The sequence below is a fragment of the Lynx rufus genome, unplaced genomic scaffold (assembly GCF_022079265.1).
Source record: "Lynx rufus isolate CCGP_SWC_20201006 ecotype Redwood Valley unplaced genomic scaffold, mLynRuf1.p SCAF_13, whole genome shotgun sequence".
Classification (NCBI taxonomy): Eukaryota; Metazoa; Chordata; class Mammalia; order Carnivora; family Felidae; genus Lynx; species Lynx rufus.
In genome coordinates this window covers 46370922-46389822 of record NW_025814827.1, presented here as the reverse complement: position 1 = coordinate 46389822, position 18901 = coordinate 46370922, and the positions used below count along the sequence as shown (strand labels likewise).

Sequence of the window (18901 nt, the reverse complement as noted above, 5' to 3'; positions counted from 1 at the left end):
TTAATCCATTCTAAAAGATTCCTCCACACCCGATTTCCTGGAAATCTCAACAAGCTCCTGGAAAGTCATTCTCTTTTCTATCACTGATTCTTCAGCAATCTTTTGAGTATCTACCAAGTAATTTATGAACTATCACTTTATTTCTCATTACCCTTTTCCTTATGACTCCACATTCATCCCATGCCTTAAAGCCCACATCTCTGTGTTTCGTATCATTTCTTATCATCCCCACCATTCCTGACTGCATTAAATAAAGTTCTACAGGTGCATTGTGTTCACAGTGCACATTCGGTTACTCTTTGGCTGTTTTTTTGTCATCCTGTCAATCACACAACTGTAAAACAGGAAGAATGAAGTACTGGAAGAGTAAGGGAAGATACAACCAATTTTGAGGCCAGAAGGGTTTTTTGGTGACTTTGTAGGACTGAGCCCCAACTCTTCCTCGATTACTAAAGTATTTACCAGTATAAACATCTCATTTTCCCTATGAGATGTTCTGCCTTCAGCAGGCACAGGATAAGCTTCCTTCCTTCGGTGGGGCTGAGAATCTCGGGCTGCTCTTTTTAAGGCTACAACACTGGCTTTATGCTACCAATAGAAAGTATGTGGGTGACATTCCTGGGCCCCAGAAACTCACTGTGAAAGGGGATAAGAAAAGACCTTCCATCCTAAAACTTGGTTATAAAGAGGGGAGAAAGATCCAAAGACTGCCAGGAGGGGATGCCATAAGGAGGAAAGATTTTAAGGGAAGGCTATCCCGGGAGATTATCTGGTTTGTAATTTATGAAAAGACTCCTTTTGAGTTTCAACTTCCAATCTGAGATACAAGGAAGAAATGCTAAAAATTGTGCTTTCCCACTTTGTCCTATTCTGACTCCTATAGGAAATAGAGCCTGAAGCAAGGATTATGGTAGGAACAATTTATTTGGGAGGTCCAAACCCAGGTCGATCACATTGAGAAAAACACAAGGAGTCAAGGAAAGATACAATGCCATGTGATACGTGGTGTTACCACGGCCAGCCATACATCACAAGTTGCCAAGGCAAGTTGCTCAGCAAGCTCCGTCACCCAGGGGCTTCTCCACAACAATTGCTTACTGGCCCTGGACAGTAAGAACTAAGGCACAAAATTTCCTGGAGACAGGCCCAAGAAGGAGTTATCCACAGGGAATAATATCCCAGAATAAGTGGGAATATCGGTGCTTCCTTCTCAGTTTTTCTTCAAAAATAAATAGATTCCTTGAGCCCAAACTACTACCCCCATGCTATCTCCATACATTTTTTATTCTGGTTGTCCAACACATGGAGAAGCCAAAACTTTTTCTCTGACCAGCCTCATAAGGGATTCTCATTCATTCACTGCCTCTCTCTCTCTCTCTCTGTCTCCGTCTCTCTCTCTCTCCCTCTCTCTCAAAATAAATAAAAATAAAGATAAATAAATGAATGAATGAATATATAAATAAACTAACTTACCACACCTGGACCCACTACCTAGTAGTAATTTTCACTTGCAAATTACTTTTAGGCAGGAGTGGAGCTTGATCTCTGTGCCCTGATGATCTTCCCTGAACAAGAGAACCCCAGGGCCCCAAACACAGGAGCATACACCAGGTCCAGAGAACTTGGATGAGAGGTTAGAAACAGAATCTGTAGGGCTACAAACCTTGCCCTCCTCTGGTCCAATCCCGCTTTCTCTCTCAGATGTACTCTCACATTCTCCCCCTTCAGTCTCCATAGACTTCAATCTCTACAGACTTCCCACTTGAGATCTTTTCCAAATTCAGGCCTCCCAAGGAAAATAGCCAGGAGGAGAATACCAGTATCACACAGTCTGTATGCTACGAAGCCTAGAGAGAAGGACTTTCCTGCATTCTTGTGGGAAAGGCGGAAGCAGCAATTTTCTTACTAGATGAGGAGCTGAGTAAAGGGTTTCTGAGGATTTATGAACACCGTTCATTAGATTAAGGAAATGTCTTTCCATTTTGGTCTGGTAAAAGGATATCTTTGTCATCATGAGTGGATGTTGAATTACATTAACTGCTCTTCTGTTTATTGAAATAACTCTATGACTTTTCTCTTAGATCTGTTTTGTGGCAAATTACATTCATTGATCTTTCTTAAGGTTCAATGAGATCTGTATTCTTTGTGTAAACCTAACCTGCCTGTGGTATATTGACCTTTTTATATATTGTTGGACGAATTTCAAGAGCTCATACTTGGGGCAGAGTTTTTGTGTCTATGAATCATGAATGAGATTGACCTGTAAATTTCCTTTCTTATTCTGTTATTTGTATCGAGGCCTTATAAAGTGAGATGGGTAATGTTCCTTCTTTACCTCTTTTCTGGAAGAGTTTGTATAGATTAAAAGTTTTCCTTCCTTGAATTTTAGTAAAAATTAATAATAAAGCCATCTAGATCAGTTCTCTATGTGGAAAATTGCTGATTGCTAACGCAATTTCTTTACCAGTTTCAGGATTACCTAAATTTGCAATTTCTTCTTGAATAGGGGCTAGGCAGTGATATTTCTATTTTGTCTGAAATTTAAATTTGTTAGCACAAAGATTTTTTATAATATTCTTGGCTTATCTTTTAATGGCCTGCAGCATTTGTAAAAATACTCCCTTTTTAGTTCCTAATATTAAATATTTGCTCCGTCTCTCTTTTATCCTTGATTAGTTTCTCCCAAGGTTTGTCAATTTTATTAACCTTTTCAAATAATTAATCTTTGCTTTATTAAACCTCTCTATTGTATGTTTGCCTGTGATTTCATTAACTTCTGCTTTCTTCCTCATGCTTCATTGATTTTTTCACTTATTAATTTCTAACTTCTTCAGATATACAATTTCAGTTTTTTTGTAATATGTGAGTTTTAAGACTATAAACTTTTCCTCCACTTGCTGTAGCTGCATTCCCCAACTTTTATTAGGAACTGCTATTGTTAAACTGAGGGTTGATGGGGGGTGGGAGGGAAGGGAGGGTGGGTGATGGGTATTGAGGAGGGCACCTTTTGGGATGAGCACTGGGTGTTGTATGGAAACCAATTTGACTATAAATTTCATATATTGGGAAAAAAAGAACTGCTATTGTTATTATTCAATTCAACACAATTTTTAATTTCTTTTTGAATTTTGACTTGTGGGTTATTTAAGAGTATGGGGTTTTTTTCTAATATTATAAGGATTTTTCTAGCTGCCATTTTATTGATTTCTAGATTAATTATGTTGTGGCCAGAAAAAAGTCCCAAGATTTATGTTTTTGGAATTTTTCAAAATTTGCTTTATGGTCAGTATATGACCAATTTTGGAAAATGTTTTCTGCATACTTATAAAGACAATATATTCTGCACTGAGGTGGGTGCAATGTTCCAAATATGTATATTAGGTCCAATTTGTTCTTTGTTTTGTTTAAATCATTCTTACTGATTTGGGGGGGGGGGATGTCTACTTATGCTATCAATTCCTGAGACTATTTATCTCCCCTGAAGTTCTTTGTGTTTTTGTTTTATGTATTTTCTAGCCATAAAATTAGGCACATTAAAATTTTAAATTATTATGTCTTCCTGATGAACTTAACCTATTTATTGATGAACCTGTTGGTGAAACAGCCCTATTTATTTTTACAGATGCTTTTGATTTAAAGTCGATTTTGTCTGGTATGAATACACCTATAATGGTTTTCTGTGGTTACTATCAATGGTGTATTCATTTCCTTTCTTTTCCTTTCAACTTTTTAAACCTGTTTATTGCACAGAAAACATATTTATGTTTTGTTTTCATAGTTGATCTGACATTCTTTGAGTTTTGACTGGAGCATTCTGTATGTTTACCTTTAATATAGTCATTGGTGTACTCTTTTAATATGCTCTTTATTTGTCCCCAACTACTCTATGTTTTTTCCCTCTTCTTTTTTACCTTTTCTAGGATAGATTACTTTTTACCTTTCCTTTTTTCTCTTCTACTAATTTGAAAGAGATACATATTTCAAAATATGTATACATTTTTATTCAAAATATACATATTATAGGGGTGCCTGGGTGGCGCAGTCGGTTAAGCATCCGACTTCAACCAGGTCACGATCTCGCGGTCCGTGAGTTCGAGCCCCGCGTCAGGCTCTGGGCTGATGGCTCAGAGCCTGGAGCCTGTTTCCGATTCTGTCTCCCTCTCTCTCTGCCCCTCCCCCGTTCATGCTCTGTCTCTGTCCCAAAAATAAACGTTGAAAAAAAAAATTTTTTTTAAATATATATACATATTATATTATTTTAGTGATTACATAAAAGTACATTATGTTTCCTTAACTTATCAAAGACTAAATTTAATCAGGCTTACCCTCCTCCCTGAAAATAAAAGAAATTAAGAACTTTAATCTCAATTACCCTCTCCCAACATTTTTGCATTTTAATTCCAGCCTATTTTTTTAAGCACTATTAGAAATTGTGATCATTTTGTATAGAAACTGTTCATTTTCTTTTAATAGTTCCTAGTAACTAGATTAGTTTAGTTTTTTTTTTTCCGTATTGTACTCTAATAACTTCTTCTGATATTTCTTCCAGCTAGTAATGCTTTTTTCTATTGTCTTCTGTCTGTAAGCCAAACCATCCATTTAATTTTTAATTTTGTTATTGCATTTATTATTTTTGCAAGTCCTGTTTATCACTGTTATGACACTTCATATTTTCCTGTTCTCTACAATTATTTTTAAGTTTGCACATGATATGTGCCAGATAATTCCAACATCTCGAGTACTTGCTGACCTGTTCCTGCTAAGTGTTATTTCTGTTGACTCTTCTTCATGGTGTCATGTTTTCTTGTGTTCTTTGGCATTTTGATTATGTGCAGCTCGCCACTTTTAAAAAGATATTGGGGGAGAGTAGAGGATGGAAGGATTTCCAAGGCCTAGAATAAAAATGTCTCCTTCGGCGCCTGGGTGCTCAGGCAGTTAAGCATCCGACTTCAGCTCAGTTCATGATCTCACCCTTAATGGGTTCAAGCCCCTCCTCGGGCTCTGTACTGACAGCTCAGAGACTGGATCCTGCTTCAGATTGTGTGTCTCCTTCTCTCTCTTCCCCTCCCCAGCTCACATTCTGTCTCTCTCTCTCTTTCAAAACTAAACATTAAAAAAAAAAAAGTCTCCTTCGGAGAGGATTCGCGATTGCTTCTGCATGGTACCTGGGGGCATTTCCCTTCAAAACCACCAGAAAATCAAGACCACTGCTTTAGAAACTGTCTGTCCAGTCAATGAGAACCTAGGCTGTAAATCTTCAGGAAGGTTGGCCCTTGGTCACAACTTCTTCTCAGGGTTTGGTTGTTTTTCCCTTTTAGCTGTTTCTCTACTTTATTCAGTACCAAGGCTGTCTTCTCTGGTGGGGATAGATTTCATTCCACTTTACCTTTATGCTAAAGGAGAGCCCATGGGACATCAGACTTGAGTGAGGGAGTTTTCTACTTGATTCTCCATATTGCTTAAGCCCAGGGCTTTGACTTTTATCCTTCTTGCCACAAGAAATCACCAAAACTAGGGCCAAATTGTTCAGATGGCAAATACCTTCAGGGCAAAAATGCTTTGTGTTGCTTTGACTTCTGCTTGCCTTTCTGGGTTTCAGAATTAAATCCAAAATTTAACCTGACAGTTCTCCGCTGTCTTGTCAGTTTCACCAGTGCTTTAAAAAATTTTTCTCCCCTCTTTTTCGTTCAGAGGGTTAGACTAACTAACCTGGCCCACTAAAGCTAAAGATAGAAGTCGGCATATTACTTTTGTATTTATTCAAGTAACCTGATTCATTTTCTCCTGTGAGGGCCATAATTATAATTATTTTCCCAAGCCATTGCCCTATCTTTTTGGCAGTTATTCTTTACCCGACAAAATCACAGAAAATCATTCAACGACTACATTTTAGTGGACTCCTCTCCTGGTAGCATGTAGAAAAACCATTTAATCTCAGTGAGAAATACCCAAATTTGTCATAGGTTGGTTTTCTTCACGCGATGACTCCTATAAGCAGTTAATCCAATCTGGTGTGTAAACTCTTTCCTAATAGCCTCTTCCTGAATTTTAAAAATCCCCTTTGCTACATTTAGGGGAATCCTGTACCACTTAGAGGAAACTATAAATATCCAATGGGGCTTCTCCACTTCAAATTGTTATTTGATAGGCTAGATAATAATGGAAAAAGAAAGGGAAAGACCTGAGAAACCAGCTAAGGGAGATGTTCTGACCCAGCAGATAAGGGACTGAGGCTGGAGCAAGAGAAGGGATGAAAGTCCCCCCAACCATCCCCTGATCCTCACAAGGTGGGTTTACCCTCATGTTCATCCTCCTAAATTGCTAGCACCTGGTGGGAACCCTGGCCCTGTCTAATGGTGTAAAGGCAAGATCCTAGGGATGAGAGGCACAAGGATGAAACAGTACCACACTGTGGTAATGACCATGGCCAGACAAGAACCAGAGAGTGCTTGATGAGCCAGGATCCTAGGTGTCTTTGTCTTTCTTCGTGGGTTTCCCAAGAAAAAAGAGAAACAGTTCAGTGTTCCAATATCATTTTTTAGAATGTTTATATGATATGACACAACCATTCTACCACTGGGAGTAAAAAGCAGAACCCAAAGCACACACACAGAGGCTATAATAAACAATAAACTTTGAGCATAAAGATATTACTCTCAATTTTATTTAATATTGTCAACAATTAGAAATGGCCTATATAACAAAGTAGGGAATCATTAACTATGGTATATCCACATAATGGAGTATGGTATAAACATAAATAGGATTTTTAGGAACCCTATAGAAAACCAGGCTAAAAACATTAACTGGTTATTTGCAGGCTCTCACTCCCAAAAAACAAAAGCATTAATGGACATCTGGGTGGCTCGGTCGGTTGAGCTCCTGACTCTTGTTTTCAGTGCAGGTCATGATTTTCTCATGGTTTGTGAGATCTAGCCTCTCAACGGGCTCTGTGCTAGTTGTGCAGAGCCTGCTTGGAATTCTCTCTCTCCCTCTCTTTCTGTTCCTCCCCTGCTTATGCTCTCCACAAGAAGAATAATCAGTAACTATTCATGACAAGACACCACTGAGAAAATCCTAGAACATGAAGTACCCCCCTGTACCATGAAGTACCCCCCTGTGAAGTCAGAACACATCTCCTTTGGATGAAAAATGGAACACCTCCAGGTCTTCAAGATCCTGAGCTTCCTAGCCTGGAAAAAGAGATCAATAAAACCAGGGACCCAGCAAAGTGCCCTCTGTAACTGACCATTGTCTCTGGGGAAGAGTCCAAATCTCCCTGCATGGAGGCTGCCACAGCCTTAGTAAATATCCATTTCTAGAATGAAATGATTGATTTCTCCTTTATTTATTCGATAATCACTGGGTAGCACCTATGGGCCAAGTCTGCCTCTGTTCCCTCTGCTCACATTGCTCCTCTGCCTTCTGCTTCTTTCTCTCTTCTACCTCTCACCACCTCATCATAACTCCTTGCCATGTTATGACCCAGCCTGACTCTTTTCCATACCTCCTGTGTGGCTGAGCCCCTCACAACCAGTCCCACATCCTCCATAGGCTCAGAGTTCACTCATAGACCATTCACTCACAGCTTTGGCCCCTTTCGGCCAGTCTTTTGATCACCCATGGTAACAAGGCTTCTGGTCTAAGATCCATCTAAGATGGCTATAGCCATCTGTTGAGCAAGAGAAAGCAACTTTGCACTGGAACTTAACAGCATTACTTTTGCTATCAATCAGCAAACAAGAGATACTGAGCACCTATTATGTGCTCATAATAAATGAGAGGCTCAGAAGTGAGCATGGCAGGCACTTTCCATGCCCTCATGAAACTTAAGGCCAAAGGACAATCATCAGAATTTCCCTAAATCTCCTTCCTTGATCAGGTTGGTTGGATTAGACTGCATCTGTGTGGGAAATCCACACAAATGAAAGTCATCTTATTCAAGGTTAATATTTGTCTTACAACATCCAGTTTTCATGTATGTTGTCACATTTGACCCTAGGATTAGAGTTAATAATTCTGGTGTCAGTGGAGACCTACTTCTGGATGCAGGAAGGAAAATATATAACCGGGGCAGCCATTTCTTTATGGTTTACACTTAGGGTATCCTATGGGGTATAAAGTTCAATATAAACTCTGACATGGAGGAGATACCACATTTCCTTATCTTCCTTAAATCATACCAGAGTAGGGAGGCTTTCATGGTGACAGAAAAATGGAGAACAACTTCTAAATTTCAGAGCATCATGGTTACTGCAACACACTGAGTTTTCAAGCCCATGATGACCCTTAAAATTCATTCAGCTCTTAGCTTAGAGACCACACATGTGGTATGAGACTCTTTTTTGACTCTGTGCCTGGTGCAGTCTAGCCAGGCATGCCCAGCAGTCACCCCCTCCCAGGTCTTGATGCCAATCTGGGGTGCTACTTTGGATTTAAATTTAGTCACAATTGTGGATGAATATTCCCCAACCAAATAACACACACCACTAACATGATACTCATCTTCACACAAAGGAAATAACATCCTCTGGGTTCCCATTACCCTTGAAGTCATGTCTTCTCACATGTGGTTACCCACAAAGACCTCTGTAGCAGAATATCTTAAAGATCTTGACTACTTCATAATGAGGGGAAAATAGTTGACTTCACACAGTTTCTGTTTGAACACTAAAAATCCTCCTGAAACAACAATGTACCAAAATCATGGTCAGAAAGAAAAACTGAAGGGATCAAAACAAATAAAAACATACAACTATACACACAGCACATGTAAGTATATCCTAGCCACTAGACCATGAAAGAACTGTAAGCACACATAAATATATATGTCTATATATATACATATATGATGACATTTATAGAGCTGTGGATAAGATCACAGATTTGGAGCCAGATCCCAGCTATATTAATGTGTACACATGTATAAAAGTGTAATTTCTGACAATAAGAACATGAGAGGGAGCTGAATACAAGTTAGTAAAATGAATTCAACAAATTGCAGGTAAAATATAAGATCAGTTGTTTCTATACACCAGCAATGAACAATCAATAAGGAAATTTTAAAAACAGTTCCACTTACAATACCATTCAAAAGAATAAAATACCTAGGACTAAATTTAATTTAGCCAAGGAGGTGAACAAATTATACACTGAAAATTACAACATTGCTGAAAGTAATTAAAGAAGAACTAATTAAATGTAATGGCATCCCATGTTCATGGATTGGAAGGCATATATTGTTAAGACGGTAATACTCCCCAAAGTGATCTACAGAGTCAAAGCAATCTTTGTCAAAATTCCAATGATCTTTTCTGCTGAAATGGGAGAGCCAATTCTAAAACTCAAATGGAATTGCAAGGAGCCCCAAATATTTAAAATATTTAAAGCTAAAATATTTAAAAAGAAAAACTAAGTTGGAGGACTCACACTTCTTGGTTTCAAAACATATTACAAAGATATAGCAATCAAAAATAGTGTGGTAGCAGCATTAAGATATACATATAGATGACTGGACTAGAATTGAGGGTCCAGAAATAAACTCAAACATCTATGGCCAATTGATTTTTGACAACGGTGCCAAGACTATTCAGTGGAGGAAGAATAGTACCTTCAGTGAATGTTGCTGAGACAAACAGATAACTACATGGAAAGAATGTAGTTGAACCCCTACCTCACTCCATACACAATAATCAATTCAAAATGGGTCAACAGCCTAAATATAAGAGTCAAACCATAAACCTCTTAGAAGAAAACATAGGGTAAATCTTCATTACCTCTGACTTCATACTGGATTCTTAGATTTGATACCAAAAGCACAAACAACAAAAGATAAAATAGATTAATTGGATTTCATTAAAAAATTTTAAATTTTTCACACAAAAGAATAGTATCAAGAAAGTGAAAATTAAAAAATGAAAATACAGTCTACAGAATGGAAGGAAATATTTGCAAATTACATCTGATAGAAGTTTAGTATCTAGAATATATAAAGAACTCTTATAACTCAACAACAAAAGGACAAACAACTCCATTGAGAAATGGGCAAAGGACTTGAACTGACATTCCTCCAAGGAAGATGAACAAATGACCAGCAAGCATAGGTAAAGCTGCTAAACATAATTAGTCATAAGGAAATGTAAATCAAAACCACAAGCTACCACCCCATTCACACTAGGATAGCTATAATAAAAAAATGAAAAATAACAAGTATTGATGAAGATGTGGAGAAATAGTAATGCTTACAAAAAAGCCAGACATTGGGCCACCTGGGTGGCTCAGTCAGTTAAGCATCCGACTTCAGCTCAGGTCATGATCTCATGACTCATGGTCCTGAGCCCCATTTCAGGCTCTCTGCTGTCAGGGCAGAGCCCACTTTAGATCTTCTGTCCCCCTCTCTTTCTGCCCCTCCCCTGCTCATGCTGTTTCTCTCTCTCTCTCTCTCTCAAAAATAAAAAAACATTAAAAAAAATAAGCCAGGTCATATATTACATGATAATTTTTATATGAAATATCCAGAATATGCAAATCCATGGAAACAGAAAGATTGGTGGTCGCTAGTAGACCAGGCAGGGGTGGGGAAGGGAGAATGGAAAGTTATTAAGTACCCATTAAGTTATGAATGGGATGGACGGATGTTTTGGGGTGATGAAAAATTTTGAAACTAGAAACGGTGGTAGTCACACGACATTTTGAATGCACTAAATCCCACTGAATTGTACACTTTAATGAATTATGTTATGTGAATTTCACATAGCACCTCAATTTTTAATTGAGTCATAGCCTCATGTTTAGCATAATCCTTTTTTAATTTTAAAAAATGCAGGTGGGGTGCCTGGGTGGCTCAGTCAGTGAAGAGTCCAACTCTTGATCTCAGCTCAGGTCATGATCTCACAGTTCATGAGAGAGATCAAGCCCCATACTGGGCTCTGCACTATCAGTGTGGAGCCTGCTTGAGATTCTCTCTCTCCTCTCTCTCTCTCTCTCTCTCTCAAAATAAATGAATAAAATTGAAAAAATCTAAAAAAAATAAAAATAAAAAATTTAAATGTAGATATACATGAAAGAAAAGTATATTAGATCATACTTCAAGACATTAAAGATGATTATCAATGAATGATGAGAAATCATATAATTTTAATTGTTTTCTCTTTGCTTAAGTTATTTTTCAAATTTTCCAACAATTTTAGAAAATAATTGCGTGCTAAATTTTTTAACAACTAGGAAAGAGAGACTATAGTGATATTGCTAATAGATTCTTAAGAGCATAAAGAAAATACCTAAGCTATAGGGTTAAGTGAGGATAAAAAAAAAAACTACATTGTATATGTATTTTGATTCCAGGTATTTAAATTTTTTTTTTCAACGTTTATTTATTTTTGGGACAGAGAGAGACAGAGCACGAACGGGGGAGGGGCAGAGAGAGAGGGAGACACAGAATCGGAAACAGGCTCCAGGCTCTGAGCCATCAGCCCAGAGCCTGACGCGGGGCTCGAACTCCCGGACCGCGAGATCGTGACCTGGCTGAAGTCGGACACCCAACCGACTGCGCCACCCAGGCGCCCCTGTTCCAGGTATTTAAAATGCACTGCTTATGGTAACAGTCTATCAGTAAGAGACAGACAAATGAGTGACATTTTTTCTTTCTACTTTCCAAATTTTCTTAATGAACATATATTACCACTATAATCAGAAAGATACTTTTATTTTTTGAATGTCCACTACTGGGCAAGCTAAGTTCAAAAAAAAGTATCTTTGAAAAATATACTTGATTTGATAAGGAGGATATTAACACTGGAATTATATATTTTTATACATAATATTCCTCATAGAAAAATCGTAAAATACAGAAAATGTAGAGATGGAAACTTAAATCACCAGACTCTAACCACTCAGAGATATTTAGTTGTTCTTTTTTTTTTAAGAAAGAGAGAGAGAGAGTGCTGTGAGAGTGCACATGTAGGGGGGATGGGCAGAGGGAAAGAGAATCCCATGTAGGTTCCACGCTCAGCATAGTGCCTAACATGGGGCTTTATCCAACAACCCTGGGATCATGACCTGAACCAAAATCAAGAGTCAGACACTCAACTGACTGAGCCACCCAGATGCCCCTACTTAGTTGTTCTTTAAACAGAATTGGGCTTGGCTGTTTACAAAAAATTGGTCCCTCCCATCCATTATAGTGAGATCAGCAACAGAGTTTGGTTAGCAAATGTGAATCTATTATGTGCCAAGCCTGCTATATCAGGAGTGTGGCTCTCTGGACAGAGGACAGAGAATACTGAAAGGACAACTATTGGTCTTTGATTGCCCAGCACGCTTTCCCACTTCATATGGTATTGGCAATCTAGTAACCTGGACTTCTTTGAACCAACCTGGACTTCTTATGATTTGGGTGGGAATGACCCCAGTCCACCCAAAGTAGGAATGACCTAGGCTTAATCAATTATTCAACATCTAGGTCACAGTGGTTCATTAATTTAAACCAATATGTATTAGGTGCAGGACTTTTGTTAAAAACATTGACAGGAGAAGGGCGCCGTGGTGGCTCAGTCGTTTGGGCAACCAACTTCGGTTCAGGTCATGATCTTGCAGTTTGTGAGTTTGAGCCCCACATCGGGCTCTGTGCTGACAGCTCAGAGCCTGAGGACTGTTTCGGATTCTGTGTCTACCCCCCTCTCTAACCCTCCCCTGCTCACGCTCTGTGTCTCTGTCTCTCAATAATAAATAAACATTAAAAAATAATTTTAAAAAAAACATTGACAGGAGAGATGAGCTTTATCACACTGAGCATTTTTGTAATTTAAAAACAGATGCTAAAAATCCCTAGGAAAGAAGGTGCGATGATGAATGGGTTACTGTATGGATTTAGTAGGTAGTAGTCATGCCCTCTTACCGTCTTGTGTATCCCTCTACCATGGCGCTTACCAGACTGGATCCTGATCACTGCTGTTTCTGTCTCCTCCACCAGACCATCAGCCCTCTGAGGGAAGGAGACACATCTCTAATACGTTTGAGCATACAGACAAGGGTCTACACACACTTCTACTAAAGAAATTATCCTCATGAACTTAGCAGCAGCATGGAAATGAGGCATTGGTGGTCTTATCACTGGGGATTCAGGTTTCTGGACTCTAGTACCTCTACAGGTTGATACCACAACCTTCAGCCCCAACCTGGTACCTTTGGTTTCCTATTCTGGGAGGAACAAGTGGTCAGGTCTGAGTCAACTGGTGTGGGTTCTGATGTGGTCACAGCACGATTCTCACACAACCACCCAGGGAACACCATCAGACAGAGGGAGTGGGGGCAGGGAAGCTTTCGTAGAAAGCCATCGAAGATGAAGCACCACAAAACCAGAGGGGAGTTCAAGGTCAATGAGCCCATCTCCACCCGCTTCCTCTGGTGGGAGCTAAAAGAGAGCACAGAGAAAGCACCAGCATCTCCGACCTGAGCAGCCTTCCTGGGAAGATGCAGCCTCTCCTGCTCCTACTGGTCTTTTTCCTGCCTTCTAGGGCAAAGGCAGGTGAGTGACCACCACAACCCTCAGAGGCCCGACCCCATCCCACCGTGCGTAGAGCTCTCCTGCCCCTTCTGCACACCCCTGATCCATCTATCCACCAGGAACATTCGGAACCCCAGGCTTCATCCTGCCTCACACTCTCAAGTATGATGCTGAATTAGCTACCAGCAGGAATGGCCAGGGCAGAAGGCTGGTCTCCAGAAGAGCCAGGGAAAACTGTCCCCTCCCCAGGCTCTACCTTTGCCATCTGGAAATGGAACATTCCTAGCAGAGGATGAGAACTGGAAGAGAACATAATAAATCCCCCTGCAAAGGGAAGAGTAGGCCTGGCTTCCGAGTGAGATGAGCCAGGTGCTTCCTGAAGCATCTGCTCGGGAGAGAAGCCCGGGGCTCAGCTGCATCCAGAGTTCGTGGGATCACTGTCCCCACAAGATTGCTGTGGCCTTTGCTCTGTCCCAAGTCTCCTCATCCCTTTCTCCAGCTCTGCTTTTCTTCCCAGCGTGTTAGTGGCTCTCCTCTTTCATTTATTTGGGTCCTTTCCTTTTTCTTTTTTATCAAACTGGCTAGTGGTTTATCAATTTTGTTAATTCTTTCAAAGAACCAGCTTCTGGTTTCATTGATCAGTTCTACTGGGGTTTTTTTTTGTTTCAATAGCATTGATTTCTGTTCTGATCTTTATTGTTTCCTGTCTTCTGCTGGTTTGGGGTTTTATTTGTTGTTCTTTTTCCAGCTCTTTAAGGCGTAAGGTTAGGTTGTGTATCTGAGATCTTTCTTCCTTCTTTAAGAAGGCCTGGGTTGCTATATACTCTCCTCTTATGACCGCCTTTGCTGCATCCCAGAGGTTTTGGGTTGTGTTGTTATCATTTTCATTGGCTTCCATGAGCTTTTTAATTTCCTCTTTAACTTCTTGGTTAACGCATTCATTCTTTAGTAGGATGTTCTTCAGTCTCCAAGTATTTGTTACCTTTCCAAATTTTTTCTTGTGGTTGATTTCAAGTTTCATAGCATTGTGTTCTGAAAATATGCACGGTATGATCTCAATCTTTTTGTACTTGTTGAAGGCTGTGGCTCTCCTTTTTCAAAGATGAGCTTGGAAGACCTAAACTTCCCTGCTTTCCAGAATCCTACCAGCAGTAGCCCTACCGACCCTCCTCCAAGAGGCTCACTGGGGAGCCACGCCTTCAGGCAGCCAACCAACACTTACTAGGCACCTGCTCCATGTCATGCTCTAGCAAATAGACTATGTCAGACAACATCTAGATCCCTAAACTTAAGTCCTAGCCACTGGAAAAGCAGCAACATCCTAGACTTCACAGGATGACAGGGGCCTTAGAAACTCAGTTGAAACAAAGCAAAGTCAGGAAAGGAGTTTTCAGGAGCCTCTAGAACTTGGCTATCCCAAAGACAGGTATGCTCACCTCCAATTATATGTAGAAGATAGATTCACAGACCAAGACTACTACCCATCCCCTTCCCAGAGGAGGAAGTTGAGGCCCCCTCCATGGCCCTCCCAGATCCAGGCCACGCCTGCTCTGTGGATTCAGTGGGTGCACGGGAGCAGAACAGATTTTTCCTTCAGGGGAGATCATCGGGGGACATGAGGCCAAGCCCCACTCCCGGCCCTACATGGCACATCTGTGGATCCAGAATAGGGAGGTGTGCAGTAAGTGTGGTGGGTTCCTGATACAAGAGAAGTTCGTGCTGACAGCCGCTCACTGCTGGGGAAGGTGAGGAGCAGCAGCCAGCACAGCCCTGAAAAGCCCAGCGGGGAGCCCTGCCTTCTGCAATGGGAGCTCCCAGGGCTCCAAGGAAGACGGGAGTCAGGAGGGCTCCTGAAAGGGAGTGAGGGAGGGCCGTACGTTGTGGGGAGAGGGGAGGCCGGAGCTAGGGGCATTGCTGAAGAGCTGGGGCCTGCATTGACCTCTGAATGCAAAGTCATGCAATTTCACGTTTCTCTGGGGAACTGTCCCCTGAGAACCACCGGCATGGTCAGCAACGGCTCCAGAATCCTACCTCAGCTACTGAGAAGCAGAAGGCACAGACAGCTCAAACCTGGGCCCTTCTGTTGCCTCAGTTTCCCCTCGGCTCCAATCCTGCCCACCCAGCTGCCACCTGCCCTCATGGATCCTGGGCTAGGTCCTGTGACCCCACACCCCCACGCCCCACTCTGCTCTCGTGCAGCTCCATCAACGTCACCCTGGGGGCCCACAACATCAAGAAGCAGGAGAAGACCCAGCAGATCATCCCCGTGAGAAGAGCCATCCCCCACCCAGACTATAATCCAAAGAACTACTCCAACGACATCATGTTACTGCAGGTAAGGAGACCTCCCCACTGCCCTCGCTCTCCTGGGTCCACATTGTCTCCTCTCCCACTGGGACCTGTCCCCTCCTTCATACCTGGCCTGGCCACTTGACCAGTCTCAGTGGCTCAGGGGAGAAGGAAGACAGGGCAGCCACATAGAGTACCTGGGCCCAGAGACCACTGACTGAGCTGGCCCCTGTTGCTTCTTTCCATCAGCTGGTGAAAAAGGCCAAGCTGACTGCAGCTGTGAGGCCCCTGGGCCTGCCCAAAGGCAAGGACCGGGTGAGGCCGGGACAGGTGTGCAGTGTGGCCGGCTGGGGACGGGTGGCCACGGGAAGATACCCAGACACACTGCAGGAGGTAGAGCTGATCGTGCAGGAGGATCAGGAGTGCAAATCCCGCTTCCCCAATTATTACAACCACAAAACTCAGCTCTGCGTGGGAGACCCAAAGGAAAAGAAGTCTTCCTTTCAGGTGAGCGATGGATCCAAACGCAGTGCTCCTCCAGAAGGAGGGATTGGCAGCACTCTGCCCCGTGCCAGGGCACCGATGTTAGAAAATTGTGCGCCCTGGGCGTGCAGTGGTGAGAAAAACAGGGGGCTCCTCATAGCTGGCACCCACCTGGGGTACTGGGCTCCTCCTCCATGCTGAGGAGCAGCCCCGCCCACCTGCTTTGGGGGAGGGGGGCCTAAAGAGGAGAGTGAAGCCAGCAGTCCCTAGCAGAGGATCTGGGACCAGGGGAGGAGAGGGAGCTGCCACCTGGGGTGAAGTGAAGCAGGGAACATGTCCAGGCCTGCCCTGACCTCAGACTTCCTGACTTCCCGTGAAGGCCACGCAAAGCACCCTTCTCAAAGGGGCTGGGGAGGGCGGCGTGGGGGGTGAGGTTGAGGAGTGGGCACAGGGAGGGCAGGGACAGCAGGAGAGCTGGCTCACTCCTTCCCCATCTCCGTCCACAGGGGGACTCTGGGGGCCCTCTCCTGTGTAACAATGTGGCTCAGGGCATCGTCTCCTATGGACTAAAAGATAGGGCATCTCCACGGGCCTACACTAAAGTCACAAGTTTCCTGCCCTGGATAAAGAAAACGATGAGAGGCCTCTTCCTGCAGGAACCAGACTATTTGCTCTGAAGCTGATCTAGAATCACACTGGGGAGGGTGGGAGGGAAGGTACCAGCTGTCAAATAAATGTCTCTCAACTGAGTGTGAAGGGCTGGTTTCTTGTGTGTGTTTACCGACCCTCTTTGCCTGGCATCCACTCTGTGCTTAGAAGGCCAGTGACACAATTCTGCTGTTTTCTGCTTGCTCTTCTTCCTCCTCCCCCCACCTCCCCCCTCAACCCCATGAAAAGTTCCTTCCAGCTCCCTCTCACCCACACCTGTCTCCCCAGAGCCTGCCCTTCTGCCAGGGCTGAAGCTGGGCACCATCAGGAGAAAGCATGAACCTCTCTGGTCCTGGAGCTCAGGGTGAAGTTCTTACCTCTTTCCCCTGTGTTCTCTGGCAGGGAGGAAGGATAACAACATGGGTCCTAGAAACCACGCTTGCCCAGTCTTGGGCTGTGGCCCAAGGACATAGTCCCCCACTGGGAAGTGGAAGGACATTTCTCTCCCACAAACAAGGATGCTGGCACAGAGTGGGGCTGGGTCCCTTGAGTAGCTCTTGATCCTCATCTCGACTGAGTTCCCTTCCCTGACCTCTTCTGAGCTCAGGGGCCAGCTCAGCCTCTAGTCTCCTGGCTGCCCCTTCTTCTCCATACCTCAGAGTGCTCCAAACCCCTGGGAGTGTTCAGTGGCCACAACTCCTGCCCCCTCCAGACAACACTGATCTGAGCCAGCCCCTTCCTCATATTCCTTCCACCTAGAACACCCAGAGTTCCAACAGGGCCTCGCCACTGAGATGTCAGCCCAGTCCACGCCCTCACAGAGAGGGGCATCAGAGGCCCCTGCCCTGTGAGGGCACCAGACAGGGTCCATGGAAGACAGGGCTGGCAGGTGGCTCTCCAGAACCCTTGGCCCCATCGATCACCTGGGAAGGGCCAGCTCAACTCCTCACATCCAGCCCAATGTCGCCCCATGTGCTCAGGGTCCACTGGCTGTCTAGTCACTCCATAGCCTAAGTCCCTCTCCACCTGTCCCTCTTGTCACTGCCAGCCTCTAGGCTGAGACTCCCTGCTGGCTACCCTGGGCTATATCAGTCTTTTGAGTTTGAAAGGGCTCTTCGCTGCAGTAGGACTGGAAAGCACAATATTTTCCATCAACCAATAAACAAATGCTGATTGAGCACTTACTAAGTGTCAGGCATTGATTGGGGACATGAAGGAAACATAATGCAGGCTCTATCATTTGAGCCCAGGTGAATCCGACACTGTTGAATTTCACCCGAATCATCTAACCCCTTCTCCCTCCTTCACACCTGTCCACACGGCCTATATCTCTATGGGAAGTCCACCTGAATCAAGAATTTGTACTTTTTTATTATTGCTGGTCACAGTCTGTATAAATATTATCACATGTGACTCTAGAACAGCAGTGCATAGATTTGGAAATGACTTTAGTCATTTAGCGTCTAGACATGAAGTTACCAAACTCTGTTTACTGTAACACCCTCTATACCTAGGGGACATTTGCTTCAAAAGCAGCAGGTATGAATGTCATTGCATAGATTCAAATGGTAGAAAAAAACCACATTATATATTTGCCCAAAGGCAATTTAAGCTTAAGTTAAACACCCATCCAGTTGGACGGGCCAGTAACGATCCCAGTCATGACTGCAAGACCCTTCCTGTGCAGACTCAAACTAGAATCAGGGAGGCTCACGTGGTCTGGAAAAATGGAGAACCACCACTGCCCTTTAGGCCCATGGTTACGTAGTTGCATCCACAGACCCCAAGACTGCCTAGACTTTTCCACATTTGGTAGTTTGTGGCTTGGAGGCCACGATATAGAGGCTTAGATGTGATTTTTTGCTGAACGAGGATCTCCCTATGCTGGGCTTACCTCACCAGACACCAGCAAGAGCCATACCACCAAGGTCTTACCACTAGTGTGGGCACTGCCTGGGAGCTGGGCCTAAGGTCCCA

The 18901-nt window shown here is 42.9% G+C and overlaps 1 protein-coding gene across 1 annotated transcript; it reads left to right on the top strand.

Annotated features, from left to right (window-relative positions):
- The first annotated feature begins 13387 nt into the window (after positions 1-13387).
- Positions 13388-16979, top strand: LOC124508205 (granzyme B(G,H)-like). Its single transcript, XM_047074623.1, has 5 exons — positions 13388-13525; positions 15102-15249; positions 15704-15839; positions 16043-16300; positions 16783-16979. Exons 1-5 carry the CDS (start codon positions 13471-13473, stop codon positions 16951-16953), a joined length of 768 nt encoding a protein of 255 aa, XP_046930579.1. The 5' UTR covers positions 13388-13470; the 3' UTR covers positions 16954-16979.
- The last annotated feature ends 1922 nt before the right edge of the window (positions 16980-18901 follow it).